This window comes from Rhododendron vialii, chromosome 9a (assembly GCF_030253575.1).
Source record: "Rhododendron vialii isolate Sample 1 chromosome 9a, ASM3025357v1".
In the NCBI taxonomy this organism is placed as follows: Eukaryota; Viridiplantae; Streptophyta; class Magnoliopsida; order Ericales; family Ericaceae; genus Rhododendron; species Rhododendron vialii.
The window spans coordinates 31,187,760-31,215,349 of NC_080565.1; the positions used below are offsets into that span (position 1 = coordinate 31,187,760).

Below are 27,590 nucleotides of genomic sequence, written 5' to 3' on the forward strand. Positions count from 1 at the left end.
GTTTGCCTCTCAGGATTACCCGATTTTTGAAGAACGGAAGTAGCACTACAATCTGTTCAACGGGCAAACGCAAACTTGTGCAGTACTCTCTCTCAGATTCAATATGAATATGATATATGTGCTTTGTAATTTTTTCCGGTGGTTTTAAAAAGAATGCAAATGAGACCGTTTATAGTGCTTATGGTGACCTTTCGTAGGAGGGAAGTGACTGATCCAATAACCCAAATCAATTGGGACACGATGGTTAACGGTGAACGGATATCAATCAAAAGGGCACACCATTTCGTTAACCTACCAGGTAATGTCAAGCAATTACCCATGAAAAGTCATACCCATTGGAATCCTCTTTACCGTTAGAAATTAAGTTTTAACCTTAAATCTTTCTCAACAGTTTCCCTTACAAGAATACAAGTTTAATGGGTCCACCATTAAACTGTAAATCCATGTGTTCTTTTGTTTCCCACCAACATGAATTTGAGGTCCACCCATACTTCAACCAAATATCATGTGATTGTTTCAGAGTCAATTTTAATTCACTCCCAAATGATTTTTAATTTAATAATTAAAATTCCATTTTATCCAACAGGCAGTACTCCTACAAGATTACCACAATTGAAATTGCTTTTTTCCCTTATTAATTTGGCTTCCAACTCTTTTCTTAAGCTTCTATCAATTCTGGAACACCTTCCGGCTGATTAACCACAAACATCAAATGGAAACGAAATTGAAGAAGGCAAGCCGCTCATCCGATCGGTCACTAAACAGTTAATATGACATTATGAAAGATCAGACAATGAATCGAAAGTTATTATGCGTACTTCTATTAAAATTTGTCTTACACATTGCGTGTGCTCGACCTCTAGTAGAGATTGAAAGTCTTCAATCGATGATTCTTGATGCCGGAGTCCACAAGCCAAATTTTGATTCTTTTCATGTGGTGCTGCAAAAAGCAAAGGAAATGAATTTTATTTGATAAACTTTTCTAGCCATCACAAGCACAATGAATGACAAAACTTAAGAATATTTCACATAGTAACAGGAACAGGAATCCAGCAAATCTGCAAAGTTCTTTTGTAGTACCAAGTAACTACGAACGTAACCTTTGTTATATGGATCAATCATTTTGGTTGGAGTACCCCGTGCAGACACGACACGACACGGGTATGGGATAGAAATCGGATACGGTGTTTTCAATGATGACGCAATTGTGAAATTTATTGCTTTTCTTTGTAGAAATATGAAGAAAAGAAGAAAGTACTATTGAGTCCATAACTTTAAGTATAAAAAATATAATTGCGTCATCTTTTTCAATTGTTTAGTTACAAAAACATAATAAAAGTTAATTATGTCATTTATTCCCGTATTGGTACCCAAATCTGAATCCTCGTTTACGTACCCTCTATCTTTAGGTTGAGACGTCCGATACCTAGATACGCATCCACACAATATTCACACCCCAATTACGGTAACATATACCATAACATTCAGGTGCATCAGAATTGAGCTTTATCCCACTAGCAACAAGATGAATTATTTATTATTAACAGATGAAATGGAAAATGGGAACACAATTTATAGTTTGGTTATAAGCATATGAAAAGGATCTAGTGCAGTAAATCATTAACAAAATTGGTGGTGCAGTAGGTTTCCAACTTTCCAACAACTGGTTTGACACGGATGAAAGCCTAGGGCCAAAGACCCAAAACTTGAGGTGGTATACAGGTCAAAGTCTTCAAGCAATTAATAGCCGAGTTTAGGTCTTTGAAGGCCAAGACTATAAAATAGTAACAGTATAACACATCAAAGGAAATAACATTGGACCTTCGGAGAAACTAGTTTCCAACATGACTACATTTTCGAACCGAGATGACAATTCATTTATAGCCTTGCGCCCGGCTCATCTCGATAACATGTCAAACACCATCCAAGCCAAAATCTGTATAGGTCATTCAAGCAGCATAAATTCTCTGGGCTACCTGTAAAGTAGTCAATCATACATTTCTCATAATTCTGCAATCCAGTAAGATTGCACATGCATCGATTAGTGTTGTGTGGCGGAACTCCGAAGGACCCAACCGCAACCTAACAATTATTGATGGCCATGATATTGAAAAAATAACCAAACCAAACATATGCAAAAAACCAATGGAGAAACCAAACAATAAACCAAAACATATAAGAGAGACTAAGATATACGTGTTTCGGCTTACGGCCGTAAACCTACTCCGCATGCAAGGAAACAAGAGACGATTCTACTATGTGAAGAGAACGATGCTCCGAAGAGCAACTATGGTGACAAACAAACAAAGCCCTCACAAACCTAAAATACAAGTTCTCTCACCGAATAAAAAACTCGATTGAAATCTCTCACAAAATATAGACTATCTCTCTCTCTCATCAAGTCTCACAAACTCCCTACGGTTTTTAACCAAGAGACACTGACGGAACGGGATTCTACAGACGTGTGAGAACCCACTTGGAAAGGAGTTGTCCCACATCGACAACTTAGAGAAATATTATGTGGTATATAATGAAACTCAAGTATCTACTGCATAATTTGAGATTAACCTTTTGAGCCATGTGGTTAGGCGAATGGTAAGCAGGTCAGCTGGCGTGGGTCGTGACAGGTGGTATCAGGGCCGACACCAATTGAAAGTGTGAGGCGGGTCCCGCGAGAAGGCATGCTTGGTGGGCCCAATAAGTAAGGAGCTTGAGAGGTGTTTGTCGTGCTTAGGCAGGGCTTGTCTCATATCGCTTGGTGAGTGGAAGTGATAGACCATATGGTGCAATGAGGACGTTGCAGCCAATGTGGGGAGATCACATCGCTTGGTGAGTGGAAGTGATAGACCATATGGTGCAATGAGGACGTTGCAGCCAATGTGGGGAGATTGTGAGAACCCACTTGGGAAAGAGTTGTACCACATCGACAACTTAGGGAAATATTATGTGGTATATAATGATACGTGAGTAGTTACTGTATAACTTGAGATTAACCTTTTAAGCCACGTGGTTAGGCGGATGGTAAGTAGGTCACCTGGCGCAGGTCGTGACAAGACGGGACTAGATGTCACACAAATTCAGATGATTCTCACGAAACCGTACAATTTCAACCAGAAAGAATTGCCGAAACAGATGGTCGGAGGCCAGCAGAATCTCCCAAATGGTCGGAGAGGCCAGCAGAATCTCCCAAATGGTTGGAGGCCTGCAGAATCCACCATAGAAGGGGTAACCAGAAACAAATGATCAAGACCTTCCAAAGAACCTTAAAGGTTCTACAGATGAGACCCCCTAGGTACCTCTTAGAGGGATTCACTAAAAAAGTCCAAACCTAAATCAGAGAGCAATGCTATATTTATAGCCACAAACAAATTGCCTACCAAAACAAAACCTAATTGGGTTAGAAAATCCAAAAAAAAAATCTAAAAAAGAAGCCTTTCCGCGTTTTAGCGCTCCTGACCGTCTGGGCGAACATGACTCCTGCTTAGACAGAAACTTTAGATAGCAGGACCGAAGCCAAATAACACGATTGTACATACGGACCGCCCAGACGGACATGAATTTTGCCTGGGCGGAATTGCGGGATTCTTAGACAACACCAAAGCAATTCCGAAATCGAGCCAAAACACTTCAATTTATTTCATGACTTTCAGCCAAATATTTTCAGTGTCACGATACAAAAGGTGACAATAATCGAATCAATAACCTTAATAATCAAATGTGTACAAATATGTGAGAATCAAAAGCAAGAATGAAGGACCAGGGCCAAAGACCCAAAACTTGCGATAGTCATAGTATAGAGGTCAAAGTCTTCAAGCAATGGCCGATGAACCCCCGAGTTTAGGTCTTCGAAGACAAATATAAAATATATGTATGGGACCTCATAGAAACTAATAACAGTATAACACATCAAAGGAAATAACATCGTACTTTCAGAGAAACTAGTTTCCAGCATGACTACATTTTCAAACTATTGGATTTGGCCCACAATATGAGGACCGCACTTGTAATATTTTGTTTTACATCGGTAGTCTACATGGGTGATCTTGGGTTTATAAGGAATTATGTAAGCTACAATTAGTAACTTAAGCTTAAACATTTTGGGCCACGTGGATAGGCTCCAACAATCGGCTAGTGATCTACATGGAGCTTTTACTACCTAGTTAGCTATATATGAGTGTAAGCTTAGTTAGAAGAATCAAGTAGCAAGAATATAGAAGAATCAAGTAGCGTGAACAAATATAATTTGAAACCTCTTAGGTGCTATCAACTTCTTTGGACCACCGGAGGTTTGCCCGAGTTTTAACTTCTGCGTCCCATGATAAGTCAAGGTGTGCACAAGATCACCTGATAATTAGAAAAAAACCCGTTAACACATAGTATAATATATATGTACACAAAAATATAGATAGACTATTATTTTTTCCGGAGTCCCCGACTCTTTTTTCTTCGCTTGGCAAATGTAACTTTCCCAAAATAAACTTGGAGCTTCATTATTTTTGTCCTTATTCAAAAAAAAAATTACATTTCTTAATTTTGCATCAAATTTTTGTCAATTTTTGGTTTGTCTCTATGAGAGGAATTAGAAAAGTAAAAAATTATAACCTTTATTCAAAAAATTTTGGAAATATCCAAATTTTAACACTTTTAGCTCAGTTTTTGGGGCTAAAAGTGCTAAATTTTGGATATTTTCAAAATAAATTGGGTAAAATTCATAATTTTATTTTTCCTATTATTCTTGTTGAGACGAACCAATAATTTATTAAAGTTTGATGCAAAACTAAGAAATACAAAAATACTCTTTAATAAGGACAAAATAAAAAAAGCTCCAAGCTTATTCGAAGAAACTAGTATTGCTAGAATAGTTTTATTAAAATCTTAGAGGAGTTGAATTCCTGACCACACTTCGTACTTGATGTCCCTTGCAAATAATCTTCTTGTATATACAAGAAACTATAATATTTATACTTAGTGCTTGAGTAAATTTGCAATAATAATTTTGTAGTATCTTATCATACTTCATATTTTTTGTTGTATAGAAAGTTAGTAGATGATTCAATCTTTCAAATTTCATTCAGAATTTCAGAATTTAGGATCCTGAATGAAAAATTCAAAGATTCGATCAAATGCCTAAATATATTTAATTGAGCTGTTTTTTTTAGGAGAGCCACTCAAAAAACTATTTTCAAATTTATAAACGGATCGGATCATTCATGTGAGATCCGTAAGTGGACCCACGTGCCGTTGTACATTTGGTACTTCTCAACTTTCGGAACCCATAGTCGGACTCTTGGAAACGAACTCAGTTCTGTCCAATTCTGTTACATCCAATCCCATCTAGTTACTTTTATGGGCCCTTTCAGGCCCACAATAATTGTCACGACCTGCGCTAGCTGATTTGCTTTACCTTTCGTCTAACCACGTGGATCAAAAAGTTAATTTCAAGTTATACAATAGCTCGACGCGTTTCATTATATACCATATCAACTTTCCACAATCCACCAATGTGGGACTTTGATTCCCATGGTGGGTTCTCACAATTATGATCGGAACCGTTCATCTTATAGAGCTCGTTGAATTCTTCAAGCGCGAAGAAATTCAAGTTCATTAGATATCGATCGATAACTTCTTCTTTTTTTATCTGCCATCGATAACTTATCGGAACAAGTTTATTTTGAAACAATTGCATTGAGCACACATAATCAGAACCATTTGTTTCAAAATAAATGTGTTTCGTTAAGTTATTGATCCGAACTTCAATTTGTTCGAGCTTGAAGAAGTCGACGGACTCTATAAAATAAACGGTTCTAATCATTGTTGTGGTCCGGAATGGACCCACAAAAACAAAAAACTCGATGGGATTGGATGTAACCGACCTAGATAGCAAGTTAGGAACTGAGTCCCTTGGAACCATCGCAAAAACAAAAGTTGCACTAGTATATAGAGAAATTTTTTAGTGCAAGCGGATACCACGTTGTGTCTGTTCAGCGCATTCGGATTCGAATTTGGAGAGAGTGGTGGGATGAGAGAAGAAAGAGTGTTTCAATCTAAACTGTCCAACACACTTTTGAACGATCCGAATATAGGTGCTCGACACCACGGGACGCGGTATCTACCCACATCCAAAAATTTCTCAGTATATAAAATAGGAACGGAACGGAGCGGAGGGAGTACCAAAGATTCAAAGAATTCCTCTCTCTCTCTCTCTCTCTCTCTCTCTCTCCCCGTCCAACCATCCCAGTCTCCAGTCTCCTCCTCCTCCTCCACTTTTGACACTTCCCGTCGCCGACTCGCCGCCGTGCCAAACCTATAACTCACTTTGGTCGGCCAATAATCACTCAACCAAAAAATTTCTCCCAATGAGAATTCCGCTACTTTCTTGGCTTTTCTTGATACCCATTTTCGCAATCTCGGTCTCAGGCCAATGTCTCGAAGAACAGAAATCACTCTTGCTCCAACTCAAAAACACCCTCACTTTCACTCCATCAATTTCCACCATACTCACAAACTGGACTCAAACTCTCGATTGCTGCCAGTGGAACGGAGTAACCTGCGACCGAAACGGCCGCGTCACGGGTCTCGATTTGCACAGCGAATCGATCTCGAACGGAATCGACCGTTCCAGTCCCCTTTTCAGTCTCAGCCATCTTGAAACCCTGAATTTGGCTTACAACAGTTTGAATTCCAGCCCAATTCCAGCAAATATTGGCAACCTCACTAATCTGAGGTATTTGAATTTGTCAAATTCTGGGTTTTCTGGGCAACTCCCAACTGGGTTATCGCTGTTAACAGGGTTGGTTATCCTTGATTTATCCGCTCTGAAATTTTTTGGAACTCCTCCTCGATTGCAAATTGAAAACCCTGATTTGTCAACACTTTTTGGTAACCATAGTGGGGTTGTGGAGCTTTATCTTGATGGGGTGAACATATCAGCAAATGGGTCTGAGTGGGGTAAGGCCATTTCTTCTTCAATGCCTAATCTGCGAGTTTTGAGCTTGTCAAATTGCCTTCTATCAGGCCCTATTGATTTTTCACTTCAAAGTCTCAAGAAGCTTTCGAAAATCAATCTGAGTCGTAACAATCTCGCGTCTCCGGTCCCTGATTTCTTTGCGAATTTCCGGAATTTGACAGTTTTGATTCTTATTTCTTCGAACTTGAACGGGACGTTTCCGGGGAACATTTTACAGCAGGTACATACACTGGAGACTCTGAATTTGGCAAGCAATGAACTACTCAATGGTTCTTTACCTGATTTTCCCGAAAATGGGTCCCTTCGAGAACTGGTGCTTAGCTTCACCGGTTTTTCCGGGAATTTACCGGAATCCATTGGGAGTTTGATGGAGCTAACAAGGATAGAGATTCCGGGGTGTTTTTTCCGCGGAGCGATTCCAAATTCATTATCGACCCTTAGCCAGCTTGTTTATTTGGATTTTTCATCCAACAATTTTAGTGGTCCAATACCTTCGTTTCAGGGATCCAAAAATCTCACTTTATTAGACCTCTCTCATAATGCACTAACAGGTGAAGTTTTCCCCACATACTTTGAAGGGCTTTTGGATCTTGTGTACATAGATTTATCATACAATTCTTTCAATGGGAATATTCCTTCTTCTCTGTTTTCCCTTCCTTCTCTGCAGAAAATTTTGCTCTCCAACAACAAATTTGGTGGTCAAATTTCTGGGTTTCCTCCAAATGGCTCCTTGTCTAAGCTGGTTACACTAGATTTGTGTAGTAACATATTAGAAGGTCCTATCCCCTCCTACTTCTTTGATTTTCTAGGGCTTAAAATCCTCTCACTTTCTTTCAATAATTTTAGTGGCATCGTAGACCTAAAAACTATGCAAAGAATCCAAAATCTCTCTAGACTTGAGCTTTCTTACAACAACTTGTCAGTCTATGCAAGTGTCGATATTTCTAGCTTGTCTTCCTTTCCCCAGCTGAACGTATTGAGATTGGCTTCGTGCAATCTGCGGAAGTTTCCTGCACTGATGAACCAATCGAGACTCACCCATTTAGACCTTGCAGACAACCAAATTCCAGGGGTAATACCCAATTGGATTTGGAATGTGGGAAATAGAACTCATGCGTATAATAGTCTTCAGCACGTGAATCTTTCTTGTAATCTCCTAGTGGGTTTACAAAGCGCATATATCATGCCTATTCTTGGTGTTCTTGACCTTCATTCCAATAAGCTCCAAGGTGATATCCCATTACCACCAGAAACAGCTATCTATGTGGACTACTCCAGCAATAATTTCAACACTACTATCCCTGGTGAAATTGGCAGAGGCATATCCTTTGCTAATTTCTTTTCTCTTGCCAATAATGCGATCACTGGACCTATCCCTCAATCCATATGCAATGGGAGCTACCTTCAGGTTCTTGATTTGTCCAACAATATGTTAAGTGGCAGTATACCACAATGTCTGATTGAAAATTGCACTGAGACTCTTGGGGTGCTGAATTTGGGGAACAACAGTCTTTCTGGCAATATATTCGGAACATTCCCACAAGAATGTGTTTTAAAGACGCTGGATTTGAATAGGAACCATTTGGAAGGGCATGTTCCAGAATCTCTGTCGAATTGCGCCATATTGGAGGTTTTGAATCTTGGCAGCAACAACATTAAGGGTAATTTCCCTTGCTTTTTGAAAAACTCATCCAATTTGCATGTCTTGGTTTTGCGGTCCAATGGTTTTCAAGGGGGCATAAGATGTCCAGGGCTGAATAGTACTACGTGGCCGAAGCTTCAAATCATCGATATAGCTTTGAACAACTTCAGCGGTGATCTGCCTCCGGAATGGTTCCTACATTGGAACGCAATGATGCTTGATGGGAATAATCCAAAACCAGATCTCAATCACCTGCATTACGTGTACCTGAACTTAAATAACTTCTACTATCAGGATAAAGTAACTGTAACCGTAAAAGGGCTAGAGATAGAGCTGGTGAAGATCTTAACGGCTTTCACTTCCGTTGATTTCTCAGGCAACAGTTTCGAAGGAGTGATACCGGATACAATCGGGCCTCTGAGTTCCGTCCACGTAGTCAACCTATCGCGAAACGCTCTCTCGGGTCAAATTCCGTCAAAACTTGGAAACTTGACATAGCTTGAATCATTAGACCTTTCATGTAACAAGTTAAATGGGAGCATTCCGCCAAAATTGCAAGGCTTACGTTTCTTTCAGTCCTGAACTTATCATATAATCAACTGGTTGGTAGGATACCACAAGGCTATCAATTCCAAACATTCTCAAGTATTTCGTTCGACGGAAACAAAGGATTATGCGGATTTCCGTTGACCGATTGTTACAAGGAAGCCAAACCGACACTGCCAACATTGGAGGGTAGGCAGTCATATACTCAGGAGGATGAGATTAACTGGGTCTACATAACCATTACGTTGGGGTATATTGTGGGGTTTGGAGTTATTGTTGGGCCACTTTTGTATTCGAAAAGATGGAGACAATGCTACTACAAACCAGTTGATAGAGTTATTTTGAGGATTCTCCATCACCGAGAGTGGCGAGCAAGACATCAAAGAGGAAGAGACAATAGAAACCAGCTTCACAAACGCCAGCACCGCTGAAGGCCAAGTGTTCTAAGCAGAGCGTGCTTGTGTTTCTTACTGGGCTCACCTTGTTTCCATAAAGCAAAATCAGGTAAGGGCGGCGTGTGTCAAATGCAAGGCAACAGACCTGAAATGTGCAAGCATAGTTGTAAAATCGGCTTACGAATCGTGTATGATCTTTCTAAGTTTCTGAATCTTGTATTGTAAAATATGTAAAATCTTTATCAATAAAGATAAACTGTGTTGGATCAAGATCGTGAAAGTAGTAACAGTCAGCTTAGAAATTGAAGATATGCATGCATCAATAGTTGATAGTACTCCTTCTGTCTCAATTCTTTAGTCTCCTTTGGAAGTTTGTGTCACTTATTTTGCAATTTATAATCTTTAAGGTTATTTTGAAAACATCGTTTAAAAGGGTACTCCCTCCGTCCCAATTCTTTAGTTCCTTTTGAGAGTATATGCCTTTTTTTTTGCAATTTATAATGTTTTAGGTGATTTTGAAAACATCGTTTAAAATGACTTATTGAGATCTATCAAATAAGATTTATATTGCATATAAACAGTATTACCAATTAAAAGTTATAATTAGTTTTTTATCCGATTGAGATAAGACGAGGGACAAAAGAATGAAGATAGATGGAGTATATGTTAAAGAAAGAAAAACATATGACATAGCGATGAATAGATGTTATAAAAAAAAAAATATAGTTGACGAGGGACAAAAGAATGAAGATAGATGGAGTATATGTTAAAGAAAGAAAAACATATGACATAGCGATGAATAGATGTTATAAAAAAAAATATATAGTTAACTTAGACATGCGCATTTCAAAAATCGATCTAAAGAGCCATATCTTAGATGGAGTCTTGATTTCCATTTTATATCATTCAAGACATGTATAATTGATACCAAATGACAATTATGTACCATTATGAATTTGATATTGTATTTCATTGGGCCGGGCCGGCCCAGTCCCTATCCAAGCCCGTTCACGGGATGGGTCGAGCAGGTTTTCCATTTTGCGGGTCGGGTGGGCAGGACTATGTATCTTAAGTTAAAGCCCAAACTCAATCCACGAACTAGTCCAATTGACAGGTTGACGGGCCAAAGCCGAGCCCGACTAGTTGATTTGGTGATTATTTTAGTATTTTTTTACTCTTTTTGGTGGGTTTTTTTTTCTTCCTTAACATACAAGGGCCAAATCCACTCCTTGAAGATACAAATGCACCGATTTCTTCAAATTTCTTGAACCCGGCAACCATCTGTGCACCAAAATCGCTGAAAAACTTTAAAAAAAACAATAAAAACTAAACTTTGGGTGATTTTCAGGCTATCAGGCGGGCAGAGTAAAATCTCTAGGCCCAAGCTTTGACCCTTAACAATTCGAGACTGGGTTAGCCCATCCGTTGGACAGGCTTGGGCCGGGTAATAGCCCAATGGATTGAGCGGGCTTCGAACAGATCGCGGACCGGCAGGCTAAATGATGAAATGATGACCCTTACTCAGGGGTCATCAAATTTGACATTTCAGTTTGGACAATTTACAAATTAAACCACACAAAATACTAGTCGTAGCTACTATTCTAGTTTTTTGATTTGTTACTCATGTTGCATTTTATAAATGCCAACTCGTACATTTCTGTTGAACTAGTAGAAAAAATAATAACAAATGTACCAACCAACAGCAACGGGTTGCTCTCTAAGACAAACTAATAATAACAGTCGCAAAAACTATATTGCCAACCAACAGTAGCAAAAACACTAACTCTCCATTTGGAACTTGTGAAAAGTGAGAAAGGAAAGGAAAGGAAAACGATTTCGGAGGAAAATGGAAGAAAATTGAGAGGAAATTTTCATTTTGTATTGAACTCAATTTTTCCGTTTTCTCTCTGAAAACCAAACAAGGTTTTTTTTCTTTTCTTTTTAACTTTCTTTTCTTTCCTGAAATTCCAAACAAACCTTAAAACAACTACTCCCTCCGTCCATTTTTCATGTATCTTAATGGCTATTCATTTTAAAAAGTTAGTGGGGCAAAAGTTAGTCAATTTTCCATTTGGCTCTTTCAAGTAGATTCCTTTATAAAAAGTTGGTGAAAAAAAAAGCATAATCATAATTAGGGGTGATACGAAAAACCAAAAAAACTGACCGAAGTAATCGGTTCGGTTTTTGTTTATAGAAATTTATTTTTTCGGTTCAGTTTTCGGTTTTACTGAGGTTTCAACCCAAAAAATCGAACCGAACCGAATTATAATTTGGATCATAATTTTTTTTCGGTTTGGAATTTACTGGTCCAAATGAAGGTTTAAAAGTATGAAATTTGTTTATGTATTTTGGCCCAAATGATTTTGTAGTGTGTTAAGATATAAATCTTGCATTTTTAGCTCAAATGGGCCCAATATATGTGTGAATCATTACTTTGTTCTATTTTTTGAAGCCCAAAGAGGCCCATAACTTAAAACCTAAAACCGAATGAACCAAAACCGATATCCCTTTCGATCGGTTTTGGTAGGTGAATATGGAAAACTGAACCGATATTTCGGTTGCTAAAATTCTAAAAAACCGAACCGATATCACCCCTAATCATAATGTCTCCATAAGGGTAATTGTGGAAAGTTGAATTGTTTGAAGTATAATGATTATGTCTTCATAAAAAGTTAAATTTACGAAGTCAAACACTTAAAAGAAAACGGATGGAGTAATTAATACGAGAATTATGGAAGGTTTTGTTTCAAGTTTTCAACCGGGTGTAGTATAGTGCTCATGTGTCAAAATTAGAAGATGAGGGTCGAAACAGAAATACAGAAGAAACTTAAAGGGTGTTACACGTGAAATATACTCCTCCCTTCTCCGGTCTCCGATCCACCACAGCTATTGCTATTCTCCCACAATCAAACAACCGAAAAATCAGATCCGTCGACCGGTTCTCCGTCTTGTCTCAAATTCGACCCTAAATTGGTTCAGAGATTTCTTACGTGAACGAATTTGTGGTTCAGGTAAGCTTTGGAAGAATTCTTCCGGTTCAGGTTTCTCACGGGGATGATAGCTTAGCCCTAACCGATTTGTTATTGAACACAGTAGTTGTTATTTCCACAGCAGATTAGTAGGAAGATGAGAGAAGTTGCGGTGGCAGCGGTGACGGTCTTGCTTGTTGCGCTTCAGTTTCCAACGGGGCTTACCCTTCCATCGACCGTCCCTGCGTTTCTCTGGTCGCCCCATGAAGATGGGTACGCGTCCATCATTTGTTGTTTCTTGATGAATTGCTGTCAATCTACTGTTGCTTTCGTTTTCTTGTCGAAGATTTAAAATCTACGAGTTTTAGTAGATTCATTGGATTGATTCTTATTCCGCAATTGGGAGATGGTAGTACTCATGTATGAGCTTGGGCGACCTCTCCACTCATTGTCAATTGGTTTTGAGTTGGATGCTTTACATGGTATGAGAGCTAGGGTTTCGGAGAATTTGTTCCCCTTCTTGTTTGTGCCATAACTGCATCGTTGGTTGTTGTGATCGTTTGTTTACCTCTCCACGTGCGAGTTGGGGGTCGCACGTGTGGGGGAGTGTTGTAGTTTGTCCCACATCGTTAATTATCGCTTTTAAAACTAGTATATGAGTCTGAGTGGCCTCTCCACTCATTGCCAATTGGTTTTGAGTTGGATGCTTTAACAATGGTCATTTGCATTATAATAGGTGAGCACTGCTGCGCACGCTCGCATACACTTTTCTCGTATCGTAACAATTGTCCATATTCCATTGGAGGAAGATATTGCTTGAGCCATACTTCTCCTATTGGCTAAGTGACCTACTTTGTATTTAACTAATTATGGATCCTGCCGAGGCCTTTGTGATCCTTGCAATTAGTCGCCAGTTATGCACGATAAGACCTCATACCAAGAGGCCCAGTGTTCTAAATGGCGGCCTTGGCATCAGGTTGGCATCATGATTTCACCCTCGGCGGCGGATAGGGAGATTTGGCGAAGCTTGGCGGAGCTTGGTGGCTAAGGGAAATTTGGCGGAGCTTGATTACCTTAAAAATATTTTAAAAAAAAAATGCTGAATCACTCAGCGGCACCTAGGCGCTTGGTGGCGGGTCACTGCCCGACTAGCACCGAGCGCCATTTAGAACACTTGGCAAGCGCTAACATGATATAAAAAGGACTCTTGAGCCCTTTTAAAGCTAATTGCGATAACAGAATCCATTTCCATTACAAGTGGTAATGATTCTGGAGTTTCCATTCGTTTTACCTTTATAGGGGTTACATACTGTATTTCAGGGCTTCAACATTCTCCTTCTTTCTTAACAAAGTGAGTACCACAGTTCAAGTCACGATCTTCTCATTACTACCTGGCACAGGTTTTCCACATTCTATTTTCTCGGTTCAACTTCATCCACAAGCATTTCAAGGAATAACCACCATTATTCGCAGCTGATAACCTGATACCAATGTTGGAATTCCAATTGTTAAATCTTCGGGGATTTGCAACTACGGAACTCTATGTACTAGTAAGCATTCTCATTGATTATTGAGGAAAATGAGAAGCAACAAACAAGAGATATGCCATGCCGTTTCATCATAAAAAAATGGTCTTATCCTATGTATAATATGCGTGTTTTGTGTTGTGTGTTGTGTGTTGAAAGTTCTTGTAAACATTGAACAATGATTTGCATAATTCTGTGAAAGATATGTTTATATTATACGATCATTGTATATTTATATATCATTGTATATTTATATGTTTTATACTGCACATCATTGTATGTTTTATACTGCATATTTGTCCCACTTCCTCTGTTAGGTTTTTAATCTCTTCCTAATCTATATTGCTGCAGATTTTCAAGCAATGGATTGAAGGGAGCAGTAAATTATCAAACTCTCTCTGCAAAGGATTTGGCCAAGTCTGTTCTGTCTGAAGGGGGCTGGTTAAACATACTGGTATTGCATGTTCTTGCCTTCCAAATTGACTTCATTTTTCATTCTTTTTAGAATTCTTTGCATCGGTCCACTTCTTTACAACCAAAAACCATGGAGGAGAAACCAAAAAACAAGGATAACTTATTTATGTTACAGCCTCAAGTTTCTCACGCTGGTTTCGTTTTCTTTCAGTGTTCGGGAAAGGAAGCTCAACAACATTCTGTAGATGTGGCTCTTCTTTTTGTTGGGAGAGAGGTAAGAGTACGGAAAAGTTAAACAAGAATAATTGGATCTCTGACTTTGATTTCTTCTTGTTGAATAGTCTCTGGCAAGATAAATATCAAGTTTTTAGGGTAAAACTATGTTCACGCACTCCTCTGAAGGCGCAAACTGTAAATGTTATTTATGTGTACCTGTTTTTTATAAAGTGAATATGAGTATAGTTTGTGCACTTCCTTTCCATTTGTTGGCTTTGATTTTTTCCCCTCGCTCTTCCCTATGGGTTGGTAAAGAAGACATGAACACAAAAGTATCTCTAGCAGTTTGCTGATGGAATAATGAATGTGACCTTTGCCGTTTGAGGGTCTCCTATGGGACATTACTGGTTACATTACTTAATTAAGGACAAAGAGTTCAGAAGTAATCTAGAATAAATTAATTAGACAACTACGTGGGAAAGTGAAAAATTCCAAAGGTCTCATGGAATTAGCTCGTCAAGAGTCAATCTGGCATGTGTCATGCAAGCTTCCAAAGAAAGCATACATTTTACCTCTTCTGTCTTTAACTCTTTATCCTGTGTCACCCTCCATTAGAAATCTCAAATTTTCAAAAGAGAGCATTGTAATCCTTGTGCTGCCGTTCTTGTTAATGTCAACTGATCGTTTGCATTTTCTCATCTGCAGTTACAATTGTCGGAGAGTTGTGGTACCAAACGTGTAGACTCATCAGCTGTGGACTTTCTCAAGGTAATTATGACTGTTGAGTTAGTTCATCTATTAGAAACAATGGTCAAGGTTCTGAAACCCTATAGCATTGCCTATAAATGTGCTTAATGGTTGGCACTCCATCTGTCGAGCAGGTATCTTTCACAAGTGCCAATTTTTCCTTGGCATTCCCCTACATTGCTGCTTCAGAAGAGAAAGAGGCGCTGGAAAGTTCATTGATTACAGAGTTTGCAGAAACTTGTGGGCATAACTTAGCGGCTGAAGTTGCTTTCATGGAGTCCTGTTCATTGGATGGTGGAAATTATGAAAAACTTTCAGACCTTAAAACATTCCAGGTAAGAAATCCGTGGTGTTTGACACTCATTGGAATGTATGAAAGTTTGGGAAACATTTAACGCTGTTCTCTTACTGAAAAATGAGCAGGACTATTTGGTTTCGAGGATGGAAAAGAGACAGAAGGGGCAAGCAGATTTGGCTGTATTCTGCCAGCGAAGCTCACTTTCTGAAAGTGTGTTACTTCAGAATATCTCTGTGTTAATAACTTAATATTGTACTTGTATTGAAGATAGTAGGATTTAGGAACTTTTGAGGGTTGTAAAGTGTCATGTTATCCAAAATAGGCATTTTGCCTGAATTTCTTATGAGAAAGGTTTGTCGAACATGCAGGTCAGATTCTCTCTGAGCTTATCAGTTCTATGGAGCTGTCTGGGGCAAGGTACACGGTTCTCTATGTTTCTGATCCTTTGAGGCCAGTGCAATATCCTTCTTATCGGGAGGTGGAAAGGTTTCTTGCAGAAAGTGCCTCAGGAAATGGATCACTCAATTCCACTGCTTGTGATGGAGTTTGCCTCGTAAAATCATCCCTTTTGGAGGGAATCTTAGTGGTAAGTTGCTTTTGGTGAAATATACGTTAACCAGTATAGATGTTTTCGTTTGTTGTAGATATTGATTGTGTGAACAACAGTGTTGTGTCTTTTGAGTCACGTGGTACGCAACAACCCTCATTCGGACAATCTACGTAGGTTTTAGTCAGCCAGATTGTATTGCAAGTTTGACCATCATTAGGGGTCGGGCGGTGGCATACAATCACCCTACCACCAGACCTTCCACATATAAGTGATCAGAAGCAATCTTAGTGGCCCCCTAGCGCCTAGGCGGGAACTAGGCGCCGACTAGTCAACTGCCTAATCTAGGCGTTGGACCACTGCCTAGTGCCTAGGCAGGAACCAGTCAGCCTAGGCAACCGACTTTGAGAACACTGCTCATTAGACAGGTAAGTATTTTTTTGGTTTCATGAGAGGTAGATAATATCCGTGTTCATTAGCTGAGCAAAGCAGTTTTTCCCATCCATTTCACAAGTAATCCTTCTCGCAATTCTCATCCCCATCCTTTTCATGTCTTTCCATTGCTGTGCCATCTTTCTCTATGCTTTGAACAAACTTCCTAACTTCACAAGACACCACCATGAACTAATTGAAGCCCCTTAAGTACCATCTGGATGCAATAGATTGGGCTCTTCAACAGTTCAACTTCACCTCAACCTCCTGCAATTCCAGGTTATCTTTCCACATATAGCCATGTAGCCCCCTCCTCCTTGCAGAAGGATTTTCTTCCTGAGGACCAACCACCTAAATTCTTAACAGAAAGAGAACCAAGCTGAAAACGCAGGAAGTTGCAGAGCGTAGGTTGGTCAGCTCAGTCCTGTTCTGCCAAGCTTGATAGGAGTTAATAGTTTCAGATGGTTCGGCAATGCCAATGTCAAATGAAGAACAACTTCACTATTCCTTGATAGGGTGTAGTAGTTTGAGAGGGTTTGGCAATGTGTAATGAAGAACTACCATCCCACTATGTTATGGAGTGGGTGGGATGCAGCAGAATACAACACTACAACTAGATAGCGTGTAGGTGAAGAACACTCCAATCCTTGTGCAAAGCCTTGAGTCCGCATGGAAAACTAGATAATTGATTTATTGTTGATGTAGAAGAATCGGGCTTTGCCCTTAGGCTTCCATTTCTATGTATAATTGACCATCCCAATTTCACTTGCCAAAAAATGAGGCTTTTTTTTTTTTTGGGTGTAGACCAAGAAACTTTGAGAAAGAAAAAAATGATAGTCATATGGGAAAGCTAATTTAATGCAAAAAAGGAAGCCTGTTACTCAAAGGCCGGTGTATAATAATTTGAATCATCACAATGTAATTCTAAATATAGGTGCACTTAAAATACTTGTCCTACGTAGTAATTAAATTCAAGGTTTATTTCCTGCAAAGTTCAGTACAAGATGTCGAAGCATGTCAGTTAAGCTTGTACAAAGGATTTGCAGCGGCTTGATGGATTGCATGGCAAAACAACTCTAAAATGTGCCCTTTAATAATCAGTTCTGCTGATTTCCTTGACCCTTGTTTGTGTTTTGCTTAGAAGATTATCTAAAATCAGTTACGATGCACTTACGCTTGATTGTTTCTTGTGATGTTTCAGGGGATTGTTCTGCTTATAATTTTGATATCTGGTCTTTGCTGTATGGCGGGTATTGACACTCCGACTAGGTTTGAAACTCCCCAGGATTCTTGATCAGTCGTTTGCGGAAGATATACTTGAATTGTGTTACTGGGGATACAAGTCACATGTGATGTAATTTTTATTAGCCAGATGAAACCTTCTGATGTCATGGAAGGTTTCACTTGATGGATTGTGCTGTTCAATGGTACCGTGGTCTCATAAATAAGTTGTTTCGAATCTATTTTTGTGTAATTCGTAAGTAGATATCATATCTTGTTCTCCTCAGAAGGAACATAAACCTGTTTTAATCAGTTATGTGATTGTCCTCATTGCAACCTGCTCGTCTTCATTCCTGCAACTGGATGATAATCAATAGAAAGAGGAAAAAATGGGTCACCGGGTTATGACCACATGGGCGACCCGGTTTGAGCCTAAACCCAGCTCAAATTCCGACAGCTATAAACTGGGTCTGCGAAGGTATCGGCTTATAAGTCTTGTCTTTCCATTGTCGTGATTGTCTAGTTTCTTTTGACTACTCCCTCTGTACCATGTTTCAAAACTACTCCATTTGCATGATTAAGATAACAAATGTTACTGTTAAAATGAGCTAACGATCCCATATGACCCCTGTGATTGACCAATTGTTTTATTTTTTGTTTTGATCATCCAAGACATCGGGCGCCCGAAAACGGGTTGTCATCTCCTTTTACTTTGAGATCGAGGATTAAATTCTTAGATGCAGATACATGCAAAATTCATGTCAAGCCACGGGGTTTAGTCTCACGCCAGTGGCCGTGGTCTTACTTTCTTATAAATCAAAGTGTTACAATACACACATAGGAATGTGCGGTGTACGCCTATTTAGATTTTAATTTTTCTATTTCAATACGCATGGTGTGCAACGATACATATGACTCGTTCAAATGCTAATAAGTGGGTGAACATTGCTTACATGTTCACATAGGTCCCTCTCTAATAATAGACTCGTTCATTTGATAAACGTCGGTGACATACCAAGTAATGATATTTTTGTCTTAGGAAATTCATTTAAGTAGTCATGCTGGTCAAATGACATATTTTCATCCAAAACCCTAATTGTCCCCTAACATAAGGGGTTTAATGTGAAAACCCAAGTATAGGGATAACTCTAAAATGGGTCACAGTTGAGATGGTTCAATGTAATTCACTCTAATCTTTGCAATGAGAATCACCCACATCACCCTAATATTTTTTGTATTTTTCGTTCCAGTATTTTTGTCATTTTTCTGAATATTGTTGAATTAATATTTTTTCTAAATAATCATTTGTGAGCAGTTTCAAAAAAAAAAAAAAAAAAGTTCATTAAGGTTGAATTTTTTTTTTTATTTTTTTTGTCTACGATGTCTTTTTATGTGGATTTTTTTTTTAACTTTCAACATTTTTATAATTGCGGATCAAAAAATAACATTTTTATATATATTTTTATTTTTCTCATTGAAAAAAACGATTAATTTCAAAAAATTCGACAGAAAACTAAAAAACAAAACTACGAAAAGTGATTTCTTGTGAAAAAAATACCGAAGACAACGAAAAAATAGCGTGAACTCACTTAAATTGGCCTTCTTTATATGTTTTCATTGATTCTCTCTCTCCCCCAGCTGAAGATAAATATTAATAAATATCTTCCCACAAACGTACTTCCCAAATCTCTCTCTCTCTCTATCTCTCTCTCTCTGAATCGTAGCTCAAACGCCGAGAGCCGTAGACGCTCCTCCCCTTCGATTCCCCTCGATCTTGGTTTATGAGGTACACCTCTCGTTCTTCATTGATCTGTTTTCGTTTCTCCTTTGGCTTTCAATTTGTTGTTTCTCTCAGATCTGTTCGAACCCACGACGAATTACGTTTCAAGAACAACTTTTTCTGCGCTTCTTTCGATCAATTTTGGCGATTCTTGCGTAAATATTAGATCTTTTCTCCCCGTTGGTTGATTTTCTGTATATGTGAATAGTTATCGCCGAGTTTGGTTGGCTAGGGTTTCTTGATTTGTTGTCTTTTCATTCTCCCTGAGGGGAAATAATGAAAGTTATTTTGTCTCTTATTTTTATGTCACGTGATCTTTGGCGTTGCAGCAGTTGATTTAATTTTTATTTGTTTCTTTGTTGCTTTTATTTGTCTCCCGAATTACAAGGGCGCTACCATTTAATTTGTTTTTTTTCTTGTGTTGTTTTCAATCTTTGCAGCTCGAAGGAGAAACCCACTCTTGGGTAAGTTACTCTTTTATACTACCACTTTTCTTGGTCTCATCTTTGTTTATTTTGTCTCCCGAAGTTTTTTTCCCCCGGATCTTGCACAATACTCTGTAGTTAGACCAAGAATTTGGTTCTTGTTGTTCTCTTTGAGGGTTTTTTGATAATAGGAAGTGGAGTTCAAACACTTCTGTAAGGGCATGGTTGATTCTTCATAATTGTGGTACTGCATTATGCTTAGGAAGTGAGTGATTCAGGCTTGAGCGCTTCTTTGATTTTGTTTGTGCACTCTTTATCAACTGCCCTATGATTTTTGGAAGTAAAGGTGCCTCCTTTTAGAAGGTTTAGATCTAAATTCCTCTAGGTTATCCTCTTATTTTTCTTCCGATACATGGATCATGGATGTATGTCCAAATGGGCGATGTGGCTTGAAAAGACATACTGGCTAGATATTGAGGCAAATCTGGCTAGATGTAGATATAACATGATTTGAGTACAGAGATATTCCAAAACTTGGAAGAACACAATTTTGATAGAGTCTAGGTATGCACCTTATTTTTTTTAGTAATGCACAATGACTACGATTGATGGGTTGTTATGACCAGTGCTGGCATGGCCCCTCTTAGTAATGTTTGCATTACTTAAATATGCTAATTTTGCAAAAAGCTCGTTTTAGTTATGCTTAGGCATTTGCTTTGCTTTGCTTGATAATTTAGGGAAAAGAAGAAAGAAATAAGTGAACTGTGGTCAATTGGTTTTCACTTTCACTATGAGATGTAAATATGAATGACTTACTGGTCAGTAGAGATGTGCAAAATAGCTCGCCTAGTATCATGGTCTAAGTTGTGCTGATGATGTTGAAGTCTTTAGCATCGAGTAAAAAGAAGGTTGACTCATTTGCATCGAGTATTTAAGTGGATGGACACTGTTTTGATTTTTGTCAGCTGCTTTAACTCACATGCACATTCCGGGTGGTGGGTAGGTATCTTTGTTGGGGAAAAGTGCCAACCATAGTGTCTGAGGATTGTTTGGTCTTGTTGTTCTGAAACTGTTTTTTTAATCTTTTTGGGTGCACTTACAGTGGTACGCGGATTAAGCCCCGCAAACGGAATATTGCGGCTCCTCTGGACCCTGCAACATTTGCAGATGCAGTGGTCCAGATTTATTTGGATAATGCTGGTGATCTGGTAAGTTGGTACACTTAATGTTATGAAATCATATCACTGTTGAGTTCTCCTTCCGTTTGTATTTGTTTGCTTTTGTCAATTGGTTTTGGTCATTATGATCTACCTATGGAGGAACTCCCCTATATGCAGGAACTTGTCGCTAAGAGCCTTGAATCTTCAGACCTCGACTTCTCGAGATACGGTGATACCTTCTTTGAGGCAAGTATCTTAATCTTTTTTCTTGGCTTTCGGTGAAGTGATGTGTTGTCTTAGGAAGTTGGGATGAAACATTGAATGTCTCATCTGTCACATTGGAGTGCCAAATGCTTTAACTGCTGAATTTGGAGTGAAATTTTCATGTAAAATATTCTTTAGTGCTTAATTGATGTACCTTTAGAACTTTTAAGTAGTTGAGCATTTTGAACTGAAGACATAGTTCAGTTGTTAAGGTAGAAGCTGGAGACTATAAGTACCTTTAGAACTTTTAACGTAAGTCAGATTTCTCTAACTAAAAATCTGGACCCTCCTTAGTTTTCCCTCAAAGTGGGTAATGCTTTTGTTAGCAGACCCTCTTAGCTAGAGAGCCATAATTTCTTTGGCTAGTACTTTGATCTCAGCAGAGGTTACTAACGACGACAAATATTGCCTAGTGGTTTCAGGAATGACAGTGAGCCCCTTTGAACTTGTCTGTTGGATGCCTTACCCAAAGAATGTGCTTTTGCTTTTTCAACATGAGGTACATTTTCAGTGGTCTTATTTGAAACAATCCACTCACATTGAAGTCCACCCACCCATAACATGAACCTCACCATATACAGTCTCATCCTCCCCATTGTAACCCTACACTTTCTATGTCCAAAGATCTTCCTCTGCAAATTCTCCTATCACACACCCCACCGAACTTCACCTACTTCCTCACTATTAAGCCCACTGCTCCATTCGTTGGATAACCAGCTGCAACATCCACCATCAACGCCATGTCTGCTACCAAAGCGGCTGAAACAACTGCCCACCTTCACGAAATCCCAAACCAAATAGCAGCACTTTCTTCTCTACTGCCCCAGTCACCCCTTTCACCACTAAAGCTCAGATCAAATGAAGGACTTCAGTTAATTCAGGATCAGACCGATCAGGCACAATAAAAAATATCAATAAACCAATCAAATTCTGTCAAAATTGCACCACCACAATGTCCACAACAGCAACCACCACTTTACCCCTTCTAAACTGATAAATTGGCAAGTAACTCATCGCAGGCGCAAACCCCCCTTTGCAACCCATCGTTCTCTCCTACTGCAACCATTGTGTTCCACCACCATTATCACCAATTTATCACCACTAAAATAACCAATAGTCTGGTCAGTTATTACAGGTGGAAACTGCCGCTGCAAGCCACAGTTCTCTGCCATGTAACCATAGCGACTTCACACAGGAACACACAAACCATTCATAGAAACTCACCAGCTCAAACCCATAGCATAAACCCCACTGAAACCACCCCAACAGCCTGCAGCACACAACATCAAATTTAAACCCCCTCCTCCGCTGTCAATCCCAGAACCACTCCATTCACCAACTCCATCACCAGCATGATTCCTACAGCAAACCACCGAACAAACAGAAACTACCTCTATTACAAATCCACAACTACACACTACGTGAGCCATTGCTTAATCGGTCTTAGCAAACCACAACAAACAGTATCGTCACTTTCGACTACCTGTTGCAGTTGGTCACCAGCGTCAGCAGGTCCACTATTTGCGTTAGAGAGACTGATTGCAGTGACATGGGATAGTTGTGGCAATTGAACGACAGTATGGTGCAATGCAGTGGCCAATGACAGGCGTGCGTTGCTGGGGCAGGGTGGTGCGTGTGATGGCGGCAGTGAAGTGTCAATGTGGTGGTTGATTAGCTTAACGGTTAATGAAAAATGGTAGCCAGGGCTGATGTTTTTGTTTTCCATGGCTGATCAATATAAATGGTGAGGCTAGGTGATGTGAAGGATAAGGAATAAGGGATATTAGTGAGGATGGTAAGGGCAAGGGTAAGGGTATGAGAGGTATTTATGTATAGACATCTGAAAAAGGGCACAAGGGCAATGAAGAAAAATTAACCTGCTGACATCAACAATTTTTATTGACCTCCTTAGCGGTCAACTACCTGAAGGGGGAATTTGAAACAGAAAAGTGAGGCATAAACGAGGTCAGTGTCGAGGTGCATGTAACTGTCAGTAATATCAGGATTGGTTTTGGCAAGCGGTGGGTTCTTTCTTTTTCTAGGCAAGTATGGAAGGGGCAGACTTGAATTTACTGTTGGCTAGAGGGAGGATTGAACCTGTTTTTCTCAAGTTGGCTCTCCTATTCAAGCATAGCCTTAATTGTTGCAAATATGCAATAACAACGAAGTATGGGAAAAAAAACTAATGATTATGATAAATGTAATATGCTTTCTGAGATTTGTAATATTGGTTTTCTTGTTGTGAAGGATAGAAATCCCTTACTGCGAAATAAGTGAGCTATATTTTACCCATGGTCTTTTCTTGATCTTCTGCTATAATGTTGTCCCGTTATTCTTGTTTAACTTTTAAGATCTGTACTCGTAAAGAACACTAAAAGATAACAAATACTGGTAACAAATTCACAATGTTTGGGTGTCAAAATTTAGCTCAGAGAATGGGTAGGGCATGGTTCATCCTGAATCGACAGGGTATTGACCTTTTTCAATAGTCTTATGTGGTTGTCAGGTTTTATTCGATTTATGTATTCATTCAACTCCCCATTGCTTCACCTTTTTGGACTCTTACTCTTTTTGGCTGACACGGTCCTGTTTGCAATTATTATCACAGGTTGTCTTCACGGGTGGCCGAACACAACCTGGCACAACTAAACCTGATGAGGGGGACCGCCATCCTTACTCTATAATAGACTGTGAGCCTACACGTGATGCAGTTTTGCCATCTGTAATCTACATTCAAAAGATTTTGAGGCGAAGACCTTTTCTCATAAAGAATCTTGAAAATGTCATGCGAAGATTCCTCCAGTCGTTGGAGCTTTTTGAGGAAAATGAGACGAAGAAGCTGGCAATTTTCACAGCACTTGCGTTCTCCCAGAAGCTGTCTGGTCTACCCCCAGAGACTGTTTTCCAGCCACTGCTCAAGGATAATCTTGTGGCCAAAGGGCTTGTTCTTGCTTTCATAACGGACTTCTTTAAGGAATACCTAGTCGATAACAGTCTTGATGATTTGATTGCAATTTTGAAGCGAGGTAAAATGGATGACAATCTTCTAGAGTTCCTCCCATCTTCTAAGCGGTCTGCTGAAGCATTTTCAGAGCATTTCACGTAAGTGTTTTGTTACATAGACATGATTGTCGTAGAGGGTTTTCATATGTTTGCATTATTTTGAAAGGTCGCTCTCAATCTGGCTGCGCAATATAAGTCCGACTATTTAGTGCCATTTACGGTGTGGCCGTGTAGGTTGCTGAATGCTTTTAGTATAGTACATACAGACATATATGCGGAGATATTTTAGGTTCTAATGTTGCAGCTAGGAAGAATACTATCTTTTCTAGATTTAGTACATCTCCTCCTGTTTTTCTTGTGTTGGAGACTTTGTTTCCTCGTTGGATGTCGTAGATGTTTCTGGTGATGTCAACAGATATTTATTCGCTGTTGATGTCATGGATCGATGTCATCTTTTAGTTTCAGAGACTAATTAACAGTTCAAAAAAGTTAGGATTTAATTAAACTGTGGATGGCTCTGCCTATGAGAATTGATATTTTAGTAGTCAATGTAATTATATTAATAGGTCTGTGTTCTACTTAATTCTGGTAGAGGGGGCTTTTGTTTCTGATAAGATGCCTTCTATCAGATTAGGGTTGTACTTGGCATTGCTTTCGAAATACGTAATCTGGTGAGCTTTTTAATTAAGCTGTAAGCCTGTTTTTTAAAAGCTGCGTTTCTGTGATCTTTGATGCGTAATTCTTCACATAGTTGCTAAGAAAAACAAATAGTCTTGTTTTGTTGAAGATATGTGATTTTATATATATATATATATATTTGGATAGAGAACAAAAACCAAAATTCATCACCGCAATTTGTTCCTTCAAGGGTTAGTTGGGATTTAACTCTCTTTCACATCTTTTCTACCTCAGCAAGGCAGGTCTATTGTCCTTGGTTGAATATAACGAGAAGAAGACATTTGAGGTGAAATTGAAAGAAATGAAATCTGCTCTAACAACCCTGATAGCAGAGGAGACTGATATGCCTGAAGTAATTGAAGCTGTGAAGCAGCATGTTAAAGAGGCTAAATTACCTGATTTTGAGGTTGTGAAGATTTTATGGGACATCTTGATGGATGCAGTGCAATGGTCTGGGAAGAATCAACAGCAGAATGCTAATGCTGCTCTGCGCCAGGTATACGCTATACCTTTGTTAATGTTTCTTTGTTGTACGGAAAATATTGCTATTAATTGTTAATCTTATTTCCTGCTTTATGAAACCTGTTTTGCTAACCTTAAAATAAATGTGGAAAGAAATAGTTGATTTGATAAATGACTCGTTCGTCAATGTTACATGTTTTGTGTGGTCTCTTTACACCTTGTGTTTCATCTGTTCTCGGAGAAATCAAGGTTTTATTCATCTGTTTCAGCCGAAATAGAATGGCCTTTTGAATTTTCATTTGCATTTGGTTTTAAGAAAAGTCAACTGTATGAGATGAATTGAACGAGTTCAAGATTAGGCTGAATGCCGAGTTGTCAGTTCACAAATCGATATGTTAAGTTTAGACTTTGGGTAAAGCATGCACGGTTAGTGATTTATGGAATACATTTTACTATGGGGCCATCATGTAAGCAATTCTATACAATATTCTTGTTTGTTGGGAACTAAAAGATGGATAGATGATTCAAAACATGTTAAGCCCTTGTGATCAGATCCAACACTGCTGCATGTGCTAGGATTGGAGGATGCTACTTCAATCCTACTTTTGGGTCATACATGGGGCCCCATGGTTGTGTGCCTGTTCCAAAGTTTGACTAGGTCGCCGGCTTGAAATTTGATGATTATTCACCTTTCATGTTCAGGTGAAAACATGGGCAAATTTGTTGAATACCTTCTGCACCAGTGGAAAGCTTGAGCTGGAGCTCATTTACAAAGTCCAGGTCCAATGCTACGAGGATGCAAAGCTGATGAAATTGTTCCCTGAAATTGTGAGATCTTTATATGACCAGGATGTGCTTGCAGAAGATACTATTCTTCACTGGTTTCGTAAAGGAACAAACCCGAAGGGCAGGTATGCATTTTCATTTTTCTGTAGTTGGTTTATTAGTTTATCAAAGTTGAAATCAAAATGGTATATTTATGAGGAAATTTTGTATTACTAGTGCAAACTCTAACCTCTTAGTAATTTTAAAGAAATTATGCCAGAGGCTTCCATCAGGGTAAAGTATGATAATAAACACAGATATCATGTGTTTTCTTCTTATTCCTTCCCCGTCTTAGTTAGAGGGCTTGTCCTACATAGGGGAGATCTATAAATATTATATATTTTGGCATTTTGCTGTTAAGTATTATACCATGTGCTCTTGAAGGGTGGGTATGATGGTATTCATTAGGGTTTTTCCCCCCTGATGTGTACCCGTATTAGGTTTGGACTCAGGTATTAACACGCGCACACAGAGGGAGGGGGGGATGAGGGAGGGAGCTGTCAAACTTTGTGCTTTTTGTACATGTCAATGGCTGACTACAAATTTTTTAGGGAAATTTATAGAAATGGTCCTCCTAGTTTCACCCGAGTCTCATTTTCATCCTCCAAGTATCAATTGCAACTCTTTTGACCTTCAAGTTTGGTTTTCGTACCAAATTGGCGGACAGACGTTATCAATTGGACCAACTTGGTACGAAAACCAAACTTGAAGGTCAAAAGAGTTGTAATTGATACTTGAAGGATGAAAATGAGACTCGGATGAAACTAGGATATGACCATTTCTATAAATTTCCTAATTTTTTATTCCCTATGGAATTTTGAAAGCTCACTGCCCTCTCAAATTATCGCCATTTTTTGGGTTACGGGGAACCGGTGGAATTTGCAGCTTATTGTTGTGCGGTTTCTATTGATGCAGGCAAACCTTTGTGAAAGCTCTTGAACCGTTTGTAAAATGGCTGGAGGAGGCCGAAGAGGAGGAATAACTGTGCCTGATGCTTGCTGAGCAGACCTTGTCATCTTATAGCTATGTACGGTTGATATATCTGAGCCTCATGCCATATTTTAGATCATTGA

At 39.0% G+C, this 27,590-nt stretch overlaps 3 protein-coding genes across 6 annotated transcripts; all 3 read left to right on the top strand.

The window, feature by feature from the left end:
* The first annotated feature begins 6,356 nt into the window (after positions 1-6,356).
* LOC131299792 (receptor-like protein 7) lies at positions 6,357-9,586 on the top strand. Its single transcript, XM_058325369.1, has 2 exons — positions 6,357-8,985; positions 9,138-9,586. Exons 1-2 carry the CDS (start codon positions 6,357-6,359, stop codon positions 9,584-9,586), a joined length of 3,078 nt encoding a protein of 1,025 aa, XP_058181352.1.
* Positions 9,587-12,384: 2,798 nt separating this feature from the next.
* Positions 12,385-18,256, top strand: LOC131301089 (uncharacterized). 4 transcript variants are annotated; one of them, XM_058327226.1, is made up of 9 exons: positions 12,385-12,561; positions 12,644-12,792; positions 14,397-14,499; positions 14,671-14,733; positions 15,381-15,443; positions 15,557-15,757; positions 15,846-15,930; positions 16,089-16,306; positions 17,901-18,256. In XM_058327226.1, exons 2-9 carry the CDS (start codon positions 12,677-12,679, stop codon positions 17,991-17,993), a joined length of 942 nt encoding a protein of 313 aa, XP_058183209.1. In that variant the 5' UTR covers positions 12,385-12,561; positions 12,644-12,676; the 3' UTR covers positions 17,994-18,256. The 4 variants fall into 4 exon arrangements, with proteins under 4 accessions (XP_058183209.1, XP_058183212.1, XP_058183210.1 ...); XM_058327229.1 differs by having other exon boundaries at positions 12,403-12,561; positions 12,662-12,792; XM_058327227.1 differs by having other exon boundaries at positions 12,406-12,561; positions 12,665-12,792.
* A 1,279-nt stretch (positions 18,257-19,535) lies between these two features.
* Positions 19,536-27,567, top strand: LOC131301091 (uncharacterized). Its single transcript, XM_058327230.1, has 8 exons — positions 19,536-19,706; positions 20,141-20,164; positions 21,228-21,333; positions 21,463-21,531; positions 24,158-24,651; positions 25,465-25,726; positions 26,395-26,603; positions 27,433-27,567. The coding sequence occupies exons 1-8, from the start codon at positions 19,702-19,704 to the stop codon at positions 27,497-27,499; spliced, it is 1,236 nt and encodes a 411-aa protein (XP_058183213.1). The 5' UTR covers positions 19,536-19,701; the 3' UTR covers positions 27,500-27,567.
* The last annotated feature ends 23 nt before the right edge of the window (positions 27,568-27,590 follow it).